We start from the raw sequence: 25801 nt of genomic DNA, 5'->3' as shown, positions 1-25801 counted from the left end.
CGAAGCATTTATTACATTATCTGTGTTAAAATCGTTTAATTATACTTTTAATGGCGAAACGACTTCTTTCCATTATATTCTCATTTACTTCTTTTACAAAATTTATTATTATTCTTTGCTGTTAGTATTATTATTCACTTTGTACATCATAATGTTTTCTTTTAGAAATACGTAACCGGATGGAAAACAAATGAATGTCATTCCAACACACTGAGCTCGCAGGTACGAAAGAATATACCAACATTCTAAAAATTCCTAGGATAAGTTTGACCGATATTTTTGTTTCGATGAAAACAGCTGTTATTGTACATTTCATTATTACTCGTTCTTATGTAAACAATTAAAACGCAATATATATAATGTTCCAAAAATATAAACCCCGTAATTACTATTTATATAAAAATTAACCGAATGTTGTGTTCTTTGTTCGATTTATTTGTAGCTATATAATTAAAGCCAAGCTGTGCCAATACTTTTGTTCCTGACCGTATACATCGATTAGTTAGGTGTAATCATTCGCTAATACTTTCAAACGATTAGAAAAAGTTGGTACTATGAAAATAAAACGTAGAACGTAGCAAAACGTAGTAGGTGATTGTTTAGGTTTGTTAATTCGTAAGATAACTCACAAGGGTTAGAGCGTTATACGTTCATCGTGGATCCGATTTTCAAGTTTTTAAAATACAGTACCTTTCTTCATAAAACTTGATGTATCAGAAATAGCAAGGGGGAAACGTTATAGTGAAATCCAAGTCCAAGTCTGTTGATCCGATCATGATTAATGATACTTAGTGGTTAAAAGGGCGTATTTTAATATGGCATAGTTGGAAAGGGGAACAATCAATTTAGTTCAAAGATATAAAACTTTCGGGTGATAAATCCATCAAGTTTCGTAAAAAAGAGAACGCTAACGACATACCTAATCTAATAACCAATATTTTAAACATCTATATTTTTCCAGAGAATTTCATTCCATTGATTTAATATCTTCGATGTCAATATTTTTCAAGAGAATTCCACAGACAGGCCCATTGACAGTTTTCATTAATCTATATTTAATTAACGAGGTAATAGATTTTAAAATTGCTTTCATATAAAATCAGAAAATCTGACTTATCGTATCTTTCTCCTGTGTCCTCGTACGTAAAATATTGTGTGTAAAATATTCTTCCACAATTTCCATTGCCATTGGTTATCTAAAGATTATAATCTAAAACCATGTACTTATTCGCCATTTTATATGCACGTCGTACACACTGCACTTTGTTTTTAGCATGCTGCGTTAATTTTTAAATTTTACGCACCCTCTAGCCTCTTAGAAAGTAGTACGCATCAAAGGCTAAACCTTAAGTCACGTTTATCCCAACTTCTTACGAGAATCAGCTATATGGCTCGTAAAAAGACGAACAGCGAACAATAAAAAGGAATTCTGCTCTTCTTTTGTAATGTCTGCACGTTTTCGATGTTTTATCGTCTTGTCACTGACGAAATCGTCGGAATTAGATCACGTGTCGGCACGTACATCGACTGTAGCATATTTACTAATCCGTAATATTTGGCGTTACGATGGAAAAATGCTACTAATGGTTATCGGCTCTGATATACGGCGTAAGAGTATAATAAACCAGATATATTTGACAGGGTTACGAGCGCGCGAGGGAAGCATGGAAAATGTGTTGCATTGCGCTTTTGCTACATACACCGGCCATAGTTGCCTATATATCGTGTAAGAAATCGCGCGACTTACGCGATATAATCCTTCGGCACGCGGCAAATATCGACTAATTTAACGAATTTCACGAACGCGGTGAACGCTGAATCGCAAAACGATGAAATTTCCACGAGATTTTTCGTGGCACACGCTGTAAATACATCAGCAGCGGAGTGCGTGCGTGTCCAAAATCCGTTCGAAATAGTAGCGGCGATAAATTGAACAGAACATTGCTGCGGTTGATAGAAAAAGGTTTAAATTATCGTTTCTGTCCGCTTTCACTCTGGGGTGAAAGCTTTCCATCAACATTTGACGGTAATTGAATGTTTTAAACGAATAATATAGTGTGGTGGAAAAAATAAAACGTAAATGTTGGCTTTTAAAAAAGAATGGGGGGTGTAAAATGGTAAAAGATGTAAGTGGTTATAGTAGTCAGTTCGAACATTATTTAAATAAAACGTTTAAAAAGTGAATTTCACAGTGAATTTTTATGTGAAATGTACATAGTCACATAATTAATTGATATGAAATTTTATCGACATTGTATGAACATATTTTAAAAATGTCGTGTGTTACTTTATTTGTGCGGGCGAATTATTTTTTTTTCGAATTATATTTCATTATTCAGATGTCAAATAATTTTGTACGTTATATTTTCTGAAACAATTTCTGAAATAAATTTTGATTTTATTATTTAAACATTGTCAACTGTACTACAAATGAATCTTTTCTCAGTCCCTGATATCCAAGTTAAAAATATATTATTCACAAGCAATTGAAATCAAAACGGTTGGGTGGGAAAATACCGTCACGCTGTAAAATAACTCGGTTGCATTATTTGTGATTGAAACATATTCAAAGTTCAATATTGAAAATTTCGATTAATAGCGAAATACAAATTCCTTGTTATTTTGTTTAAAAGGGGAAATTTAAACTGCCCTATTCATAACTAAGGTATGTTCTATATTAAACACTACGAAAATTTTAAATTTCTGTCACGAACTAAATTGTGTTTGTTGTTTTATCTGCCAGAGTTAACTAAGACTGAAAATTATTCGAAAATAATTCATTTGGTCTGTTAGTACAGCTTTATCATTTTAGACCATAAGTAATATTAGTTTATCTGAAAAGTTTCTTTCGTTTTATATTAGTTTATTGAATTATGCACGAACGTGACAATAGAAATATAACGAAATGGATCATACCTAATTCAATAAAATAATATAAAACAGAAATTGTTGTTCATCTATTATTACCTTATGAAACGAAAGAAACTTTTCGGACAACCAAATACTATAGCTTTAAAAGCAGAAATAAATAATTTAAAATAAATAATTTATAATAAATAAATATATAAATAATATAATTATAAAATTTTATAATTATAAAATATTTTATATTAATATATATATAAATAAATAAAATTATATAATTATTTATATAATAATAATTATATATATTATATATATATATTTTATAATTATAAAATAATTATAAAATTATATAAAAATTATATAAAATAATTTATTATATAGCGAATAAATTATTCTAGCCCTTAGAATCGTTTCCCGACGAAAACTCGTTTTTTATCTTTCTTTCTTTCTTTCTTTGCCGCAAACATCGTTTGGCATTTCATCTTCTCAATTATTAGAGTTGACAGAAGAATTCTACGGTTTACATTTCTTCACGCACGCTTTGAACTTTGTTTACTAACTATATCGTCGCCCTGTGTAAGCACATAGGAGGAACGCGAAGTTTTACAAGCATAATTAACTTCGTGCGAAGCAAACGCTAGTTGCAAGTCACCGAGGAAACAAGGTTGTACCTTTAAAAATTCGTGGTCGAAAATAAACGCCGATTCACGGGGTGATCATTAATCCACGCTTTTGAGGATGCTTTTCAATTGGTCGGCATTGTTGCACGCGAGAACGTTCTAGATTCGTTACAGCTCGTATCGAGCTGTAACGTGCCAATTAAACGTCCGGTTTCCTTGTCTATTACAAAATTTGAATTTCACTTGAACTCATCTTCCTGTGGTTCGCAATAAATATTCATAATATCGATTGCTCGTAAGTTACATGGGAAGTATTCATAGCAACGCGAGTGATATTGAGTTCTTTTGAATATCGATCGATGCGATGCGATGCGATGCGAAGCGATGCGATGAACGTACAATATGTCACGTTGACAATTGGACTGATTAATTTCCATTAACGTTGAATTAATTCCTGTAATTTCGTCTCTGAGTGTTGGCGAATTTAAAAATTCACAGGATACACATGTTGATATAGAGACATTATATATACGGTAGACTTCATACAAATACGATGGCATGATGCAATGATGCAAAGTAGGATTCGTGTTGATTTTCAGCTTTTGCAACGAGGGATCGCGTGTTTGCACGATCCCAAGCACGCATCCACGCACGCAATACGTCCGTTTGACACCAACCCAAAGTGATTTACATTGTAGGTACAGCACGGAAATACAAGCAATGTATATAGCATGATATCGCGATAGCGATATTGTACGGTGACATCTCATAAATATGATGACGCGTTCATGAGATACAGTCAAGAATTAGCTTCGTGTCGATTGGCAAATAACTTAACGCTTTCAGCTCAAGTTTGTTTGCCTGATAATGTCCGCCTCGCGGGGCAAGTTTCTACTGAAAATTCGCGTCTTGCGTTTATACATCTCTTCTTTGTTATCTCAGAGTGAACTTTGAATCACATTATCGTAGGAAGAACGTGGCAATCTATCAAACTTATGGGATTTCTAGTTTGTGTCGATTGGTGCGATAGAATCGTTCGCAGTAGTAATCCTCTTATTGTTTTAACTGAATGAACCTCTCAGAAGACTTCACCTTTTCATTAGTTTCTTAATTTCACAGAATTAATGTTCAGCTTTCAACAGATTCCGAGGTAAAGTGAAAAAAGGTAGTGGTTGTAGAAGAATCTGCATCGTTACTTCTTTGCACTTTTCGATTCATGTAATTAACCAATTTATGGAATTGACCCTCTGAACTGACAATTTCCTACTTATAACATAACTAGAATGTCCCACAATAATTATACGCTATGATTGTAGACATAATAAACACATAAATATGCAATTAAACAACAGATTTTTCGAGATATTTTTCACGTGTCATCATCGAAAATTAGTCCATTGCAATCTTCAGTCACGAAACACGGAAAATTCACGTGCTACTAGAGGGAAATAACAACAAAACAGCGACATTCGATTTATAAATGATTTTATTTGGCCGAATAACCGGCCATACAAACGGAACAATAAACGAAACGCGCATTAGCAACAGGATAGACTTCACTTCCGCAAATTACCCCGCGTACCGTGCTCGTCGCAAATCCATCCCGATAATGGCGTCGATTGTTCCCATTTAAACAGCAATCTGCATTAAGTTCGCTGGAAGGGTGGGCGTTTCGATGCGCGGATTACGCTGTTTAAACCAGCGGCACCGTGAAATTACGAGGAAAAACGTTTTCAGGCTTGTCTTACGTATCGCCTGCTACCCTCGTATACGAATCGCAAACGAACAACCATAGAACCAGATACATTCAGAGGGATGGCAACGTCGAGGGACGATTACCCTGAAAACGAACACGCCGAGAATCGACACCGACGTGTATTTTTCTGCCTGCCTGTGGAGAAGTTCACGGAAGCATGGTTCGGTTGCACGTGGTTTGTCGGAAACGCGCTGTAACCTGGCTCTCGAATTTCAGCTCTTGATTCTTTTATTCGATTCAAGCCGGCATGCTGCAGTCTTTACCGACTCGTTTGTACGTCGTACGTAGTGTGCTCGTTTCTTTCTTTCTTCCTTGGAAAAGCGAGGGGGTGAAAGAGAGAGAGAGAGAGATAGAGAGAGAGAGAAATAGGGGTGTCTGTTGAATAAGGGCTGAGACTTAACGTTGCGTTAGTTTAGAAGCTATTGTCGGTAGGGGGTTGCACATGAGCGTAGCAGAGTCGTGACTTGTGCTCTTTCGCTACTTGAAAGCGGTAATACAAGGGGTGGTTACGGTTTCTGACTCGGCTGCGAGAGGTACGTGTATGAATATTTTACAAAAATACACGCTTCAAAGAACCCAGTCATCCCCTATTCACGGTTGCTCGAATATCCAGTGCCGCACGGCACATGCTACCGCAACCGAGCTGTTTCCTTGTTTTAAAACAACTATTGTGTGTTCTTCTAGAGCGTTTTAATCGTCCCTGGCCGGGTTCGATGCGTGTATCGTTCTTGCGATTCGAAAGATGGTTACACGATGTTTCAAGAGGGTATAGATTGTTTCTTAACCTTATTTGAGAGTTTCTTGGTATGTAGAATTGTATTAGATACTCTGACTCGCAAAAGTATTGGAATACGTGTCACAGGAAACTTTTATGTCCACGTTGTACGTGTCACGCGAAACATTTTGAAATTACATTAACGTGGTAATAAGACACGACTGTCATGATTGTATTAGTAAAATTTGAAACCGATTTCAAAACGTATACAAGGATTGCGTGATATTTATTGCAAACATATAATTAAGAAAAGAATAGTATGCAGCATGGATAGCTAATGTTAAGCATACAATAAATATTAAAGATAGTCCTACTGAATATTGAAACTTATTAATATAATAAATAATTAAGTAAATATCTCGAAATTTCTATGAATACTTTCAGATCTGTTTCATATTTCACCGATATGATCAGAATACTCAAGTATCGTAATGAAAATGTTTCATAGAACGCACGCGATATACGATAAAAGGTGTATCTGCAAGTGTTCGAACACTTTTGTAAAAACTGTGCACGTTCTGTCTCTTACAGCTAAATGTATTTTCCTATATGCGAGGACAGGATATATCATGAGGGAGAAAGTTGTAAATGAAGATCGATAAACATTACCTGAAAGACGTACGGCGGGTCCATTCTTTCGAGGGTGAGATAAAGTTTCTGGACTTTCGATGCCGGTGGAAACTTCTAAACGTATAAACCGATAACAAAGCGATTCCTAAGAGGCGTACCACGTTGTTTGCAGCAACGTACGCCGCTAACTTTCCTTTCGAAACGAACTTCCCACTGAGACGCGACTGAAATTTCTTCCCGTGACCATCGTCAGAGAATTTCGCGATCGTTGATTACGGGATTAAACGATCCGGTCAAACTGCCGCGTCGTTTATCATGAATTCCCTTTATCTCGAGGCTGAACTCTCGAACAAACCTTCGCTTGGTTTTCCAACCAGGTAAACGTCGTTGAACGACGTGAGATTTATTTTCACGCGCTCTGCTTCTTCGATACGTCACACGACTTAATCGTAAATTGTTCCCGTCGCAAAGTCTTTCAACGCCAGTCAGACAGGACATTTATTTCCCCAGCTTTCCCTCTCCCTTATGCGTCATGATTTATGACCGCGGATCGGTTCCATCGATTTCTTTGCTCGCGATACCGCATTAACCAACTCTTTCCATCGTTGTTTCTCCGCCTTTCCCTTTCTTGCTGATCGGATCGTGCAGTTGTAAAATGAAATTTCACGGATCTTGCAACGAACTCGCTATTCCGAGCAGCGAAACCGACCCAGTCCTACGCTTCCTTGTTTGTTCCTGACATACATCCTCCTTTGTGATTGCGCGTAGCATAGAGAGCAAAGGCTAGTATACGTGACGCAACGTGCACTGCAATCTCCTGAAAAATAATTACGTTGTGTAATCTGAATTTCAGAAGCTGTTGGGTTGCTGTATTATATTTATATCAAGAATACAAAACATTTATATTAAAATACTTTTTTTTGTTATGATAAAAAATAGCTGAGCGTATGAGAGAAAACAGTATATAAAGTTACTTGCGAAATTGTATTTCGATTTGTAAAGCTGCAAATTTGTAACGCACCAAGAGTATCGTGTGTGCATTTTCAAATTCCAACAGTCGTATTATTTTATTCGACAACAACGTAGATTTTGTCCTCGTTCTAGTCTCAGTTGGAACAAGTATCTCGTAGTAAATCGTGCAACGTGCATGACCTGTTTGCGTTAGGTAGCTGGTCGGTCGAGTAAACTCGTCGCGAATAAAAGTGTCCACAAGTATGCACAGAAAATCTTGTTTCCAAGTGAGCTTTGTTTGTGTTTTAGTGTACCTTCGAGAACGTATCCACCAGTAACTTGAAAAATAAGGTATTTGCGCGTGTAACGCGAGTCTCGTCGGGGAAGGAAAGAAAAGAATAAAAAGGGGAGATCAGAGAAGGAAGAGAAGAGGATAGGAACGTAACGAGCTTCAGCACCCACCATCCAATTCGGTGGAAGTTCATTTGCAAAAATTTTATTGCCACGCGCGTGACTTCCTTTCCCCTTCCTCACATTTTGGCGTTTATTAAATCCTCTTTCTTTGTTTCTCGCGCCTTTATTCCTCCCGAACAATGGTACACACGGTCGATTCTCGAACCGCGGGAAAAATTCTGTTTCACAGCTTGGAAAGAGCTTTTTCTCGTTCGAAAATCGGCACGATCCTCTGAAAAGCTTACCTCTCAATTTCGTACAAATGACCTTTTCATGTGTCCAGAGGGATGTTTATTAGAATGAAGCAAAATCTGCAGCGTGAAAAACAGAAATAATGGAAAATGCGATAAGCTAGGATTATTTAAGTTAGAAGGATATTCGAGACAGGCTGAGTAATTTGCCTTGTAATTGGTGAAATTCGGTTTGCTAACAATTCTTGAGCCAGTTACGTTTGAAAATCGGTTATTTAACTCGCCATTTAATTGTCTGACGAACAGTGAAATGTGCTTAATGTACCAACGATACTTAATCTTCATTGTAAAAGTCCATCAAAAGGAAGAAAGCTTATTCGATATTAATATTCTCATCGGTTATGATCATCATAATTCAACAGCGCGTAAATTTTATTAGTTTTATTATTCCGTGCAAAGTTCTAGATTGAATTGTGAATATCAAACTAACTCGAATGAGCTTCTCGCAATCTAAATTTAATAATTCCACTCAATATAAAGTTATCCATTTCATGTAAATCCAAATGCGCGATCAAATATTCAACACCTTGAAAAATAAATCTTATTTTCATAAATTTGTGTATTATAAGAAGATACTATAAATAATTATGGATCCCAATATTATTTGTAATTTTCACCTTCGTATGAATTATAACTTATGAAGTTGATCAGCGCGAATATCTTCTTCGATGTCTCAACAACAATCTCAGCTCGCTATAGGACCAAGGAAAAGTGAAGAAACAACGTCGACCATTTGCGTTACTAAATTCAGCCGCGATCTTTATTTCTCGAATAAGAGATCGTTCGCAGCCTACGGTGTTTGGCTGCTTGTTCGACTTCTCGGTGAGGAGAAACGCAAGAAAAATACAGAAACGAGCAGTAACCATTTCTCCGCTAAATGAGATTTTGATACAGCGATCGGATCGCTGCGGCTTGGCACTGTGGCGGTTCGATAAGAGAGGTGGGATTGGTTGCGATGGTGTGAGGGTGGTAGAGGCTTGATTTATCGGAAATTAATATGCTACGCTGTCGAGGCTGGTCGAAAACACCTTGCCACGTTCGTCGTTGGGATGCAACGCGGCTGGGGAAGGGAAGAGCGCGGCACGAGAATTTAAAATAGATTTGCTCGTGCCAGGAGCATCCTCGTTGCTCTTTCCTTGGCTTATCGGGCCTAAGAAGCTATCTAACGAAGCATAGATCGGTTTGGCTGAAGCATATTAATGTTACTGCAGCGTCGAGCCATTTGGAGAAGTACTAACACTGGACTCGAGGGACGGAAGGACTTCTGAACAGTGGAGATAGAGTTTCGTGAGCTCTAAGAACCGTCGTGTCCCCAAACGAATTCGGGAAATGAAGCACAGCTCGCCCGAGGAGTGATCTTGACTTATGGTTTCGGACCAACCCTACGGGGATGCTGAGTCACGACGAACATTGTCTCTCGGTTGTCTTACGATTCTGTCGCTTCGACTGTAGACATAGAATTGTCGAGGGGAATTAGGGAAATTGTTTTATAGTATAGAATAAGATTTTTCTAACGTAAGGAGGTGTCGTGATTTAGTAATGACGAAGGTAAATACTATCGACGAGTTCTTTGGAAAAAGAAGTATAAATCTATGTAAATACATATGCTTTTGTACTTTTGTGGTTGACATATACTTTTGCTAAATGTATTATAAGATCTTATATTGATAAAGCTTGTAAAACACGTTCAAAATTGTACGTAAAAATAAGAAAAGTATCCAAACGATTAATAACGAGCCTAAATATTTTGTGAGACTTACTATATGCTCGAGACAACCGCTCAAACTGTATATTAAATGTATATCTGGAATAAATGTCTCGTAACTTTTGTATACATCTCCAGATTAGTTAAAAATTTCACCGTTACTGTCTCGATAGCTGTGTCTCATCACAGTACCAATGAAATTACAAAACAGTTTACACGACAAACAAAACAATATATTCGTAGAAATTTTCTCTGGTCAGGCATATCATCTATTTCGTAGTCGAATAGTTATGAAACATTCCTTGGTTTTGTAAATACGAAAAGAACGAGATTCCTTGAGAACCAACGACTTGAACTAGAACTTGCGACGCGATTAATTCCATTCTCCATTTTGTCCTGTGAGCCCTTCACTCGCATGGGATAAAGTTTAATTGAAGGATAGAAGAAGTAGCCTAATGCATATACAGTGTTCACATTTATCGTCTTGAGACTCATTCGCGGTTGCAAAGCACGCTAATGTAACGCGTGTTGCAAAGTTTTCGAATTAACATCATGTGTATGACGTTTATGGCGTCAAGTTGTAAAACATGGTTTGCACTATTAATATAAATGTTTCGCACGATGTAGAACATAGTCAAAGTTTGTTCAAACGAATCAAGCATGTAACATGTATCGATTAATCGGCAATTTCATTGTTGGTTTCAGGAGTTTCATGGAATAACGACGCAACGATGATCAATATGAAGTTTTTTCGCGTGTTTTTGGCACTCCTAGGAGGCACGCACGTCCTCTGCGCACAACCATCCGCATCTCCAACTGTGAAAAGCACCGGTGAGTCTTTTCTTCGCGTTCGTACATTGATATTCGAACGGCGAACGAAAAAATAATGAAAAAAGTTCGGTTTACTCCGGAGGATCTTGGGCGCGTAACTCGTCAGATACGAAATAACTCGTAGAAGCAGAATACTTGGCAATTATACCACTCGTTCGAGTTTTATTCTCAGTAGAAACGAGGTCAAACGCATCCGCTCCTCGAACGTTACAACGAAACGCCCACTTCGTGGAAGATGTTATGCCGCAGCACGAGCGAAATAATCGAAATCAAGATCATCAACTCTTTAATGAAACTTTTACCGGTGATGTCAGGGAAATATAGGTCAAAGTATAACGAAAGAGAGTGCAGAACACCGTCCAGGTACTATACAAGTTTTCCACTTGAAATGTTTCCACCAAAACCGTAGATAACATACCGACTTCCACTTCAACCCTTAACGAAATCAGTTCGCTCGAGTATTAGTTTAACCCATTGACATATTAATCTTTTCACGTTGAACGTTCCTCTGTATATATATCAGAGTGAAGTGAAATGTAGGGGCAAAAACTTGTACGATTTACGACATTCTTCTTTCAAATATTAAATGAACGTATGTATATGAAGCATATGAATGAAGGTATTTTTCAAAATACGTCTTACAGTCGAGTGACAAACAAATATATTGTAGTATACTTTCACTCTTATTTTTCATATTTCTTACGAACACTGTAGGAGCTATTTCGAGAAATTCATTCGCGAAAAGAGGAGATATATTTCGAGAAAAGGCTCCTGGACTTATAAACTACACAGATCTAAAGGTTTAATTCTAATTAAATTGTTCTTAACTTTCAGAATTTCTTCTTAATTTTCCGATCGATATACTCGCAACGTGAAACCACCCTAACGTCTGAAAGCAGTTGGCAGAGTGTTCATAGCAATAGCAATAGTCGAAGCATATTCGTCGACATTTGAAGTAACGAACAGAGCAACGTTATCAAACGTGTGTGTGTGTGGATTCTTTGAAGCGCGTACTTTATCGCGGTTGGTAGTCGGGACAGTCGGTGGTTTTCGCGAGAATGCTCGAAGGTTCGTATCGTTTCAGCGTGGTTGGTTAGATAGCGACGAAAGCGAACGGGTACTGCCGGCATTCTATGTAATTAACGACTATCCATCCTCTCCGTAATTATGAAGCCGAGGTCGTTAATGAAATCTCTACAAGCAGTAGCTCGCGTGGAAACGAAGCGGCATGCGAATGAGTCTGTCAAGAAGACTGACGACCGATGTGTACGTACATCATTGTAACGATGTAATTATACGATTTCCTTTGACATATGTCGTCCGTCGACTCCGCGTGACTCGTAATCCTCAAACTGACGTCTGTCATTTTGTTAAATGCGTTCGGCTTTCTGCGAAACCGTTTTTCCGGTCTGATTTGCCAAACGAAGGAACGATCCTCTTTTCAACGGATGATCAAAAGCGAATAGCCTTCGCGTTGCTTTATATAAGCTCGAGTAGGTGTTTGGTTCGCTTGTGTAGCCACGTATTGGGATGATTGAGAAACCAAAATGCCAGCAGGCTTTCGTTTCTTAATAGAGAATGCCGCTCGAGTTTGAATGAACGCTTTGGAAAACTCGAACAGACCGATACGAGAGTACGGCCAATCGATAACGCCCGTTTCTTTATATCTCGACGTTTCCATTAAATATCCCATAATTGGCGCGATTTCGTGTATCGACCAGCCACGTAATCACGTTTGTTTGCGTTTCGTGGAAATTTTATTTCAACCGCCCGCGTTTCATTGCTACCGATCTCCGAATGTGATTAGCGTTTCCCGGTTATAGCCGTTTTCCATTGGACCGGAGACTGGCCATCGTAATTTAGAATAATTCTCAGTCGTGATACATGGAAATAACACGATTGAAAGTACCATTCGCGCGGCTCCACGCACGGCCGAATTATATCGCCTCGTAAAGTATCGGTAATTTATCGAGCAATATTACGTTCCAGAGTTGGAATCGTTTCGAAGCTCTTCTCGAAGCAAAATGTAGGGAGCGGAGCGATGGAGAATGGGAAGAGAAGAAGAAAGCTTCTAGTCTCGTTCGAATGGAAAGGGGGACGCGATAAATTCGATTCCCATATTCGTCATCGCGTTTAATAGACGAAATTCCGCGGCGTGTTTCGAGTTTCCATTTCATTGAAAACCGATATCGATGCATGGTCTCGAGCCGACAGGCTTGCTCTATCCTGTATCGTGTACCAACATCGACTTTCTGTTAAGGTGCTCTTGTGTTGTCGTCTAGTTGTTCGAGTACCACTTGCGCCTTGATTACGTTCGAGCGGAAAAAGCCAATACCGCCGAGCATTCGCCGTTTTTCTCGCGGTTTCTTCGGGAAAAGGATGGAGCATTTTTTTACAGCGCCGTTGCTTTCAATATTTAATCACCAGCGTGCTTCTATCTCTTTCGAAAAAGAAAAGCGAATTCCCTCGTTGTTCGATAATCAGCAAGCGGTATTTAGTTCGATACTTTCAATTTAACGTGCACGGTGATTAATGACAGAGCCTTCTTGCGAAGAATAACTTTATGTACGCTGGGTATTATTTGTTCTTTCCTTTTTTTTTTTTTTTCGTTCAGAAGCTTAAGTAATCCGCTTCGCTTTTTGTAAATTTTTTTAGTTTCGTTACTTAGGTACGCGATTAACAAGTTCGGTTTTCGTAAGAAAGTGGTATAAATGATGTAATAAAGTCTGATGAATCTAGAAAAATAATATTTTCGACATCGTATTAATCTACTTTTCAATTTCCGGAGTTGATCAACTTTCAGAACGATTTATAGAGTGACTCGCATATAAGTCAAATAAATTCGGTTAGTAAAGTAATTAGTTCATGAAAAGTCTCGTGTCTCTTTTCTCTTTATAATACAAAATTTTAAAACACATTTCTGATAATTGGAGCACTGTATACATAGAACAGCTTTCAACTTCTTACTTCGAGTAATGGTAGCAAACTGAATTAAATTGAATTTGACGTAAGAACTTTATATATTCTATTTATACGCTTACTATTTCATATCATTTTTGAAAAATTACAGAAACATTTCTAGACTGTCGCAAATTCCTATACAACTACGTGTAAATCTCGTTTCTCTTTCGTTTGCGAACAAAGTCGACTCTACTATACATTAAAAATTGATCTTCCTTCTATCATAGACAAAAATAAAAATATACGTGCTTTGTTTATTTATACATTTTTATCTGGAGTGTTTAAAAAACAAAGAAATCTCTGCAGAGTATCACAAATATTTTAATACAATTAGGCGCACAATATCGCATAATAAATCCATGATCTTTCATTACAATCACGAAAATCGATTCCAACGCAACTCACGATCAGACTTCTGTAATAGAGAGAAACCTTAGAATAGAGACGACTCGTTCAAGCTGCGATTCGATGAAAGCGAGAACGTGGCGAACGTAACGAACACGGCTCACGAATTTCGATTTTTATCGCTCAAATGCCATGCTGTGCGACGAGTCGATCTATCAAACTCATCGGTGACAGGTTCGTCCGATATTACCGTAACGCTTCTTTTCTTGGTCATTTCCATTGAATTCGTTTTCCCTTTGGTATCCTCATTCTTAGCGGAATTCGACGGGATGGCGTGTATAATGCGGTTCACGACCCCGATATCATTCGGTGCGGAGCGAACACGAATGAGAGGGGGGCTCCTTCGAGCAATCCTAGAACTCGGTAAAAACTAAGATTACTATGCAATGCAATCAGCGGCGTACCAGGGTTCTTTCAGATTAAAACACAGCTCGGGATTACAGGTCGAAACTATTGTTTTGCCAGGAGCCGTAGCGAGGCAGATTGTGTGACCGCGACGCGAATATTTCAGAGCAAAAAAAGTTCGAGTAGAACACGGTGTTCTAAAGGGAGAAAGTCGAGATCGAAAGAAAATTCCACGGTCAGTTTCGCGGGTTGCGGGCACGTCGTCAACGATTCAACACGCTTGGCCGCTTATTTGCGGACGCAGTCGGCCACGTTTGAACTCTATCAGGCATTTGCATATTCGCCGGTCATTTTTACAAAAGTCACGAAACTGCGGCAGGGATCGTACTCGCGGAACGATACGCCCGTTACCACTTGTTGAAGCGACGATAATATTAGTTTTGCGGTTATTCGCGCCGGCAACTATGCTGTTGATAAAACATATTTATCTGCAGCCTGTGCCCACGGTATGGATCCCATTGTTTTCTGTTTTCCTTTGCGTTTATTTTTCGCATTTTCGCTGAGCTTGCATCGCTTGGTGGCAGAAATTTTTCGGTTTTTCGCTCGTTTTGTGAACAATTCGAAAGCGGAATGGATAACAGGAAATTTGCGAATTATTCAATTGAAATGGAACGAAATGTTTAAATTCGTCTACCTTCGAATATTCCAGCGTCGAGTTCTCAAATCTTCCAACTTTTTATATTGGCGAATTTTCAAATTTTTCAAAAATATTCGGAATTCCACGATTTCCAGCGTTACAGCGTTCTAAATCCGAAACTTTTTCGCTCAGAAAATTTATCATTCCCCAATTTCCCGGTGTAAGGAGCCACTTCATCCAATTACAAGTCGCAATGTTTCGTCTAAAATAATTTCCACAGTTTCGAGATACTCGCCGCGAGTCTAATAAGCTTGAAGTGCGTTTTTTTGAAAACAGTCTCGTAACCAAAAATTGGTCGAGTTTCTGCGAAAAATGTATCATCACGGTGACGACACTCGTGCACGTGAAAATTGAAGTGTACAGGAGCGGTTCAAGTTGCTAGACTACTCGTTAACTTTATCCCGTGTTCGGGCTGGACGGTGGAAACGTTGCTCTCTCGTCGAGAAACGAAGAAATTCCCTTCGAAATTACTGCCGCGTCTTCACCGCTCGGAATTTTATCACTAGCTGCCGCGCACCAGGTTCGAATTAATGGTTATTTTATTCATACGAGTCGGTCTGGTTCCTTTTGTTCCGCCTGTATTTCGTAGTCCGATTGTCCGCGACAGAAATTCGTGATTAATCGCTTCGGTTCTTATCTACGCGAAGTCCGATTCAAACGATGACAGAAAAACCGCCGGTACTTTCTTCCATTCAATTTTCGCTCCGGTTTCATTCATTATCCCTCCGCGGAATGCATCGTAAATAACATTTTTCCTTTGAAAGAAGTATATTAGCACGAACTGTAAGAAACATCATTAAGAGCGCTACGTCGGATACCGGATCATTTCGAAGTTCTAACGAATGATTCGCCAAACTCTTGTCTTGTTCTTTCTTCCAGCCAGCTTTCATTTACCATGAATAAGCCGGGAAGAAAAATAGCATCGAGAAGTATATACAAAGGGAATCATTCTTTACAGGTGCTTGATACGTCATCCATTATCAAAAATCAAGATGCAATCATGCTTTGAAAAATATTCCATCACACTGAAATATTAATGAGAGTCGCAAATTATTTTGTACCTCGATGATACATACAGCGCAGCTACAATTAGCTAAACAACTTTGATAAGCTGGAACGAACGAATCGAAAAGACAAATGTACAATCCTGTAAAAAGGACTGTTCTCTAAATGTTACGTCGGTCGATTTTTTACCTAAACCAGGCCACACACCGCGGGCAAGATAGCAGCCAGATGTCTTCAGATCTTTACTGCGTACCCTCAATAGTCTCAAGTACCCTCCATAAATCCTCAGGAATTTTCTAGTTAAGGTCCTTCAGACCGAACAAATATTCTTTCACTGAATTGTTTTCTAAAGTTTATTACCCACAACGGGTTGACACGGGAAAGTTGGTTTTTCTCGCGTATGAAGCCTCCCACTAGCAACTTTATCTCGAGGGTGGTTAGCTTCCGTCCTCACCCACCTATTTCCCTCATTCTCCTAGTCAAAATTGTCATCAACAAATCCGATGGTCCCGTGCGCTAGACACAGCTGTTCTTAGCTTTCCTCCATCACTGCATCGTCACCGAATTTCACTGATTTTCCATCTTTCAAACAGTCAACATCTTTTGACCGGATTTCCACCCTTAGATCAGTCACTTACTTAACTTATACATACGCACCAGCGTAACTATCTTCTTTACAAAGTTGTTGGAATAAACTGTGATTTATGACTTGTTATATCAGTGTCATATTTAATTTAACTACCTCTATTATCCTAATCGAAATAGGGGATCGATCATTTCGTGGCGTCGATTATCTAATCGTGACGGGAATTTACGACTCCCGTTGACGTGCTTCCTCGCGATCGCGTCTCTCCGCGAGTGGCCGAAACACTAAACATGTTTGATATATACGGTCCACTGTTAAAATCGCAATACCAAACTGAAGAATAAATTTCAGAAAACTATTATCTTCAAAATTTAGGACAATTTAATTCGTTTCATGAACAAGTAGAGAGAAACGTTAATGAGGTCAGTAGATCACAGATTATTCAGTTGAAAAGAGATTTCCAAAGATATTATCTCGGGAAACATAATTTATTTGACGAATTGTTTAAGGGAAAGGTAATAAGGGTAGATCACAGATTACGTGGTATCTCGGTAACGCGTTAAACGTAGACACAATTAGCGAGGGAAGTTTGATGGGCAGGAATGTGAGAAAAGGGAGAATCTACTGAGTGGGCAGATCGAGAGATGGCCAGAGGCAGGGTGTAGGCTAATGCATAAACAATGCGCCGTTTATCCACGTTGGGGATGCAAGCTCAATGAATAATAAACTAGCCTACAGACACGCGGGATAGATAGACCGGTTCTGGTACGGAGCACGGCGTCGCCCTGGTGGGAGGATTATCGACGAAAAAGTGCCTTTGCTTGTGCACACGATGACCCCAGCAGGATGTGAATATTATTGCTTTCAAGATTTCATCCCCCTATACGCGCCATTTAAGCTATATCCAGTGCCGTCGATAAATTCCACGAGACTTTGCGCGTGGAGCCCATAGAGATGCGTACAATTGTCTGCGACAATGGTGAAAATGAGAATGATATCGGATCAGGGATTTATGTTATGGATGACTTATGTATTTATTTATAGGGTGCTTTAGCAAATAACGTTTATACGTGAAATCGATGTTCGGCGTTATGGATAAAACGTGTATACGGGAAAAAAGTGTTCGAATTTAACACGCTTTTTTCCAAATTCAATTTTCATCTCGTACGATGCTTGTATATTAAAGTAATGCTAAAGTATTCATAGGATATTATTTATTAAGAGATAAGTTTCTGTGATTTTATGTTATGAAATTTTACGTATTAGGTTGTCCGAAAAGTTTCTTTCGTTTTATAAGGAAATAATAGACGCACGATGTTTTTTGTTTTATATTAGTTTATTGAATTATGCACGAACATAATAATGGAAATATAACGAAATGGATCATGCCTAATTCGATGAAATTATATAAAACAGAAATTGTTGTTTATCTATTATCGCCTTATGAAACGAAAGAAATTTTTCGGACAACCTAATACGCGCATAAGCACATCGATAGTTTAGAGGTACGTGGACAGTTAATTTTTGACAGAATGTAATTTAGTTAGAAAGGTAGGGAATATCAGAGGGAAACCGAGTACGGGAGATTTCATTTCTTGTTGAAGCTGTCGTGGCATATTATGACACAGCGTAATTTATCTACGAAAGTTAATACGTAATTTAAAAGTTGGCATCTGTAAGTGTGGAACGTTATGCAGCATTTTTGTTATTTAGAGAATTTATTACCTTCGTCACTCGTTTTACTAGCGAACTATGAATAACGTAGAGCAGATTTTTCCAAATTAATCGCAATATGTTATCGATAAGGTTTTTATTATTATTGATAGATGAATAATTTACGTTTCATATGATACATGAGTCTTAGTCGTCTCGTTCATCAACCCCATGCATTGAAAATTTGTATTGTTAATAGAAATCGACTAAAATATACTTATGAGCGTTACATCAGTATCATAAGCATGATCTAAAAGTACTTGTATAGATACAAATCCACATCGTGACTCTAAATAACAGACAATACTAAAGAGAATTATATAGCAAAATGTAACTATACGAGTTGTGGAAAACAATTAGTAGAAATGCGTCTGAAAGTTAAATTTAACTCTCCACGATCTTTCCGACGTATTCAACGTATTCATCGGTGGCAACGTCGTTATATGTCAAAGAACAAAGCAAACGACGCGGAATGACTTTATCAACATTATCGGTCATAATTACACTGATATATGAATCTTCGCGCAAAACACCGCGTTAAATTACGTCAAACGAATAACAGTTTGGCAGCAGCTGCCGAAAGAATCGCTTTATATTTCCGCCGGGTATCGGTCCTCCGCCTCGTGTTCTTCGAGAAAACGTCTCGACAATTTTCAACGTTTTAATGAAACAAACTCTCCTTTGCTTTTCTCTTATTTTTCCTTCTTGTTGCCGAAGGAACAATTTACCGACTGGAAACGAAGAAGAGGAGCGAAACTCGCGGCGAGATTACTCGGTTGACGGACCGTTTAGCCGTTTGAATTACCTCCAACAAATATTTATCAAGTTTTACAGAATTCATTATCTCGACAAGGAAGCTCGAAGCACGCAAAAGCTCGGACGGTTTAATTGTGTAAAACCGGCGAATTACGGGGAATAAGTCAGTGGCGGGAAGCGAATACGCGGATAATTAAAACGACTCGGGCAGGAGGGAAATGTGACGTAACCGGTTTTAAATTTCCGCCGATTCTAATTCCAGCCATTCATTTTTCCCGTATTAACATATTCCGTGGTTCGCCGTAACTGTTACATGGCCGGATGAATTGTTGTTTGCGGCCGCATTTCGGAAAAATTTACCGCGGTTTAACCGTCGCTTTAGCGTTCCTTCGCGTTAAGCTCGCGTCCCCGCACTGTCGCAACTCCTATAGCGTTCTGCCAGCTGCGCAAAACAATTTCAATTTGCCCGCCGCACGCGAACACACCGTGTAAAAAGCGTGCACGCTTAATTTCACCGTAGTGTCGCGCGCTATCTCGTTTGCCCGTTTTGTCAGCGAAAACTGCATCGCCCATCCGATGCACGTAACGCGCACTCCATCAGCGCAGTTCGTGGCTAAGTCGGTTACGCCTCCGCTGGCAAAAAGGTGTGACTTACGTGGAACAAGTGATTATCGCTTTATCGTGACCGAAACTGTCGTCAGAATGGAATTTATCAGACGCGCCGTAGATAATAAACGGCCAGGCGAAGGGAAGATTGGGATTAACGAAGAATTTATGCTATTCCGGGTTTTTAGTGAAACGTTTAACCCTTTTGTTCGAGAGACGTTAGTTGAATAGCTATGTAGGCACATAGAAGTAGGAATAGGAGTAGGTACTGGTGGATAATAGTTAAGGTTTAAGTTTGCCGAATTGTTGGATTCATTTGAAATTAAGACGTAGCAAACATTCATTTTGAACGTTCATCATGGATGTACGTCTCTGTAACGAATTTGTAGAAATCAACAAACAAGTGGACTAAATTACATGATTATGAAAATGCAGAGATATTTATCGATATAGTGCTGCAACAAAATAAATTAAATAATTGCTGGATACATACCTTTTTTTACTACCAGCTAAAGTTAAATAATTGTTACATACTTCGTATTTATTAATAATTTGAACAACCGAGGATCTGCTACTTGTCCGATATATCGCAATTGGAAAAATGAAATCAGATAATTGTTGCATGTTATTTGACATTTCGTGGCTAGAAAAAAGTGAAATTTCTGCGGAGGATGTAGTATCTAGAAACCAATCTCATACGTAACAAATAAAGCCACCTTTGAGAACAACGGAGTTAAAAGACAACAAACGATAGTTCAATCGTTATAACTTTGAGAATTTCGCAGAAACATTCAGGATGCTCGAGCGCGGAATACAGTGTGTGTGGTAGTTCGAGAAGCGTAGCGCAGTCGTTAGCAAGCGCAGGTTCGAAGACCGTATTATTCTGTAGTTCCTGGAGGATGTAGGAATTTCTCTGGGCAAAATTCTCCGAGGCAAAACATTAAATGTTACAGTATATCCCGTCGTAATTAGTATATACAATATTAATTAATCACGAAAGTAGCGTGAATCTCGCGGGAGGCGAAGATTCCTTGTTGGAACGAACGTGGTGGCGCGGCCACTGGAGATAACAGTCCAATTAAACATTAATAGAACAACTTGAACGAAATATGAGGGCTCCGTCTCGTTGTTTAATTCGATTGAAAGTTAGTAACACGCGTGTAGGATACGCGCAACTTGCTCGAAGACACAGACCTAACGCGTTTACGCCAAATTAGATAAGGCGGGAAACGTATAGATCTGCTAAGGAAGTTCGTAAATGCGACCACGAAACTAGGCTAAAACGGAGAGGCGAAGGAATAAAAATGCATACTAGTTCGTGATGCAAGATACGAGAGAGAAAAAAAGGATTAGAGAGAAAAAAAATAACGGAGAACATGGACAGAGATAAAGAAGCAAACGTGTAATAGAAATAGAGAAAGCAGTAGAAACGGGGAAGACGAAGAATAAGAGAGAAAGAAAGAGAGAGAGAAACGAGAAGGAGAGAGAGCGTCGGTGGGAAGGGTTTTCTTTAACCCGATAAAACGTGATCCTCGCTTTATCAAGTTAACGTAATCCACTTATTTTCAACCAACAACTAGGTGGGTTGTGGAGGCCTTCGGATGAAGAACGATCGTGGAATAGCGAGTGTGGGACGAGATTATGCAGGTGTAAAGCCTGCGGCAGAAAATACTGCCTTTTAAATTAATTTCAGGGAATGTTCGTCGTCGTATACAGAAGCGACGAGCTGTTTGTCCCTTCGCCGTGTAATTCCACTCCTCTATATCTCTTTCTCTCTAGCTTTATACCTTGTACGTCTCTTCGTCTCTTCCTCTCCGCCTCCCTCGTCGGTTCTCTAAATTCTGCCCCGCCACACCTCACGGGTTTGCCCAGGCCTTCGTCTATATCACATCCTGCCGGTTGGACCGGTTCCAATTGCGAATTGAACCGTTCGTAACTGTTGAACGTGAATTATGGCATTTATTTATTCTGCCCTGTCCCTCGTGCCATTCCCCGTTGGCTATCCTGTTCGCAACCATCCATCCTACAACGCCCCCGAAATCAGTGCTTCGCGGACGATGGCACGATTGTGTAACGACGTCGATTTCCCTTGATTATAATCGAATCGGTCAATGGAGGATCGTTGTAAACCAGGCCCTGTTAGGCAACGGATTGAAAACGATAGAAATAAATAATTATTTTTAACGTTGAATCGCGTAACTCCTCGCAGTCGATCGAGAACGAGAGCTGAGTGAGATCGATTCATTGCTGCGTTTTGTAGTTCGTCGTTTGCTGGAAACAAGACAAGCGAAAGAAGTGCAGCTTCGATTGGTCGTGATGGATTAGAGCAACCTCGATTGGAAGTGGTCACATCTGCTATACCTTGCTTGGGTAAAACGTCCCGTCTAACATTTTCAAACTGAAAAGGACATCACTCGAGGTTTTATCATCTTGTTTATACCAGTTTTTCCATTTTCTCTTACCTTCTACTCTATTTTTCTTCCTTCGTAATTCAATTAATTATGAAACTAAATGATTTTCAAATTCATCACTCAGACACCACTATGATTCTCGAACTTGTACATAATATCGCGTGACGTTAGAGAGTGGAATATTTTCCTTTCTCCTGTACTTTCGAAGCTTCTTTCCATCCCTGCGTTATATTAATAGCATCGCCTGGTGACCGAGGCAAACAAAATATCCATTTTGTCCCTATACTATTCTACTAATTCTCTATCCATATTTGCATAGCATTTTTCTAGCTTGCTCCCATTTCACTCCATTATCAACCGATATACGTACGTCTGTCTAGAAGTACAATTTGCCATCGACATCCTGAACTTTCGCATAGCACGCGACCGCGCTGGCAGAGCGAAAATCGAACCAACAGAAGCAACAAAACGTATCATTCGCGCGGGACAGTCGGCGTCGGTGACTTATCGCCACGCGATGTATGCGTAAACATGTACAATCTTCATTACTATACCGCCACCATTATTCCGTATCAGAGCATCGCTGGTCTGCCGCGTGCAAAGTTTCAGACGTTGTCTGAGTAGTTTATGAATACCGCGACACCGGGGTGAGTGTGACCGTGGAGGATGACTGGGGTCGTCTAGATGCCAGTGAAAACGCAGGGGTGGTACCAGGAAGCGTTTATCAACCCTCTGTGCCTGACAAGCGCGCATACAGACGTGGAATATATACAAACGCGGATCTCTCGTCTGCTTCGCAGATATTTCTATACCGCGCAGCAACGTCATCGTGAGGCGTTATAACTCAAATGCCAAGACTCCTTTGACTAGTACGTACTCGCACAACAGATATTACTTTTATACACGTGATACCGCATCAGTTGCTCGAGACAAAGGCAAAACACATATGACGTTTCGAAACAACGGAACGTGGCAATTGTTGGACGAGCACTATGTGCGCTTCAATTTCGTCGCAATGACAGCAATTTTCGATTCCCTCCTCCTTTCCCGCTTTCCATTTCATCCTTATCTTCCATACAGACCTGCTTTTTCCTTTTTTCTTGCTTTCTCGTAATTTTTTGCTTCACTGGCCCTCGCGGATTCTCCAAACGGAAGGATTAAACGATGAACTTTCGCGAGAGAAGCAGGTTTTTTTGTGATTGGTTTTTTGTTTTTTAATGTTCAAACGATGTTTTAGAAGAAACATTAGAAAGAAAGAAATGATTAAAATGCAATACCGTGTGCCGCGGTGTATTATGAATTGCTCGACTATCAATTCATCGTGCGGTGATTTGTGATGGAAATTAATTCATGGCAAAGCGGCTAATAAAATTTCCTCAGCGAGATTTCAGGTTTTACAAGGCAGAACCGCGATGAGAGACATGACTGATCGCGGTCGCTGATGTCATTTTATCAATGCATAGCAAGGCGAAAGGACATTGACTAATGATATTACCGCAACGATATTACAGCAACTTATTTGTTATCGAAATTGCCTATTACTTACTCTATTGGACGATATGTCTACCGTCTCGTCGATATCGCCGCGGCCTATAGCAAGCACCAACTCGTCTTGAAGGCTTTCCATCGATTGTGGCCGACGATATTTGTCTTCGTAGAAATGATTCCACTCCTGTTGCTGAGATACTCGAACATAAAATTAACCGCGATAGGCATCCTGCGTGGAAAATTTGTCTTGCCGACCAATTTCGTCTCTGAAAATGAAAGCTCACTCTTAATTACATCGTCGACTCGGAACGAAAAAATATCTGCCCGTTCGTCAGAGATGGAAATTTTACGAAACGCTCAGAATTTGTGGAAATGAGGTAATGAAGATGTCTCGACGTTGTTTCTTGGAATTTTACCCTCCCCCTGTTTCTATTCTATTCCATCGAAACTAAGCAGTTTTCCAGATAACGGTTAGTATGAAAAAGAAAGCGGAAAGAAAGGAAACATGCGGAAATAAAACACGTCTATCTCGATTTATTCGAAAGTTATTCATATTCTATCATAGATAATTCATATTTATATTCGTCATATGTAGATAATGTAGTTGAAATATTACGGAACCAATGGAACGTAAATATAGTTATCAGATCAAACATCCGAATAGCGAATGTATTGTATTTGCGTGGTACGGTGATAATGGCAAAATTGTACGCAAGATCTTAGCAGTGGATAGTACGACACGGATAGTCGTTGATAATATTGGAAATTTCTTTCTTTCATTTTCATAATACTCGGCTAACGAAACAGCTTTGTGTTACGAAGAAGAAGAGATTGGGATTCGTGGAGCCAGGTACGCAAGATCCGATTAATGGCAGTTCATCTCGGTGTAGGTATCGGAGATAGCAATCGCCTGGTGATTAATTTGATCGTTTGTTTCGCGTCACGTACACGCGCATGCATAAATATGCTCACGGACAAACACACAAGTTCGATTTAATTGAAAGGCGAAACGCGTGTCCGGGGCTTCGAAGATATTAATTAGCTTTCAGAGTTAATCGCGTTCTCCATGATGCCTGCCGCGGTGTTCACGGAATCTATGCGTTTTCACACGGTCCGCAGTAATATCTCTGACCGCACTCGATCAACGCAAAGAGGTCGATAACCCCGGGCAGATAAATCATCGAAATCGGCCAGAGAATTCACGAGGTTCGACCGTTCTGCTTTCCGATAATCTCTCCGTGAATCTCGGTCGAAGATAAAGGAGAGAGAGAGAGAGAGAGAGAAAGAGAGAGAAAGAGACGACGGCTATTGGTATGAAACTTGGGGTTTAAAAGATTTATCTATTGACGAGAACTGAATCGATATTAATAACTGATCCGTATCAAAGAAAGCAGAAAGTACTTTCAGTAATTATTATTACATAAGTACTGGCTGGTTGGCGAAGCGAGCGGAGAAATTGCTTTGATATTGCCGGAATTGCCGAATCATTGTGCGGTTGGCTCGTTGAACAATTCTACGAACAGCTCTCTCCCTTAGAGTAGACGTTCGCGTTTGAAATAAGTGATTTGCCATTGCGACGTACAAACGGCTGTGATTTGTACAAATCATCCTTTGAATCCAGCTCGTTACCAAGCTGCTTTGGCAAGTATATCGCGTATCTGTACATGAAATCAATATACGTGTTTCATTCGAATAACAGTCTGAGCACGCGTGTCATTTCAACGATACTGTGTATCGAATTTAATTGTCCGTTAATTTTCCAGCGACACAAATATTGACATTATGGGAAGATAAAGGAGAGAGAGAGAGAGAGAGAGATAAAGCGTGAAAGAGAAAGAGCAAGTGCAGGAATAATTTTCGTGTAATAGATTGCAATTTTTGTACTTGAATCTTGTCGCTGTCGCATAATTATTATTCATATTCCATTGTTATTTCACGTCGATGTTTAATTATGCCTTTCAAATATTTCGATCGGCCGTTTTTAATATGCTCCTATCAAACATTTATTTTCACGTTGTCATGGAGGAAATAATTTTTTCGAGAATAATTTA

The 25801-nt window shown here is 39.2% G+C and overlaps 1 protein-coding gene across 11 annotated transcripts in view; it reads left to right on the top strand.

Annotated features, from left to right (window-relative positions):
- Positions 1–25801, top strand: part of LOC126922588 (basement membrane-specific heparan sulfate proteoglycan core protein-like) — a 249332-nt gene that overhangs the window by 8656 nt on the left and 214875 nt on the right. For 10 of the 11 annotated variants that reach the window (XR_007712846.1, XR_007712847.1, XR_007712845.1 and 7 more), the window contains exons 2-3: positions 166–222; positions 10652–10777. Coding sequence is in view for 5 of the 11 variants with exons in the window: in XM_050735359.1 (XP_050591316.1) it covers positions 195–222; positions 10652–10777 (154 nt within the window). In the remaining 6 variants the exon portion in view is untranslated. The remainder of the gene's footprint in view (positions 1–165; positions 223–10651; positions 10778–25801) is intronic. The other variant, XM_050735361.1, reaches the window with a different exon arrangement.

Source organism: Bombus affinis, chromosome 12 (genome assembly GCF_024516045.1).
Source record: "Bombus affinis isolate iyBomAffi1 chromosome 12, iyBomAffi1.2, whole genome shotgun sequence".
NCBI classification, from domain to species: Eukaryota; Metazoa; Arthropoda; class Insecta; order Hymenoptera; family Apidae; genus Bombus; species Bombus affinis.
This window is presented reverse-complemented; position numbering and strand designations above follow the sequence as displayed.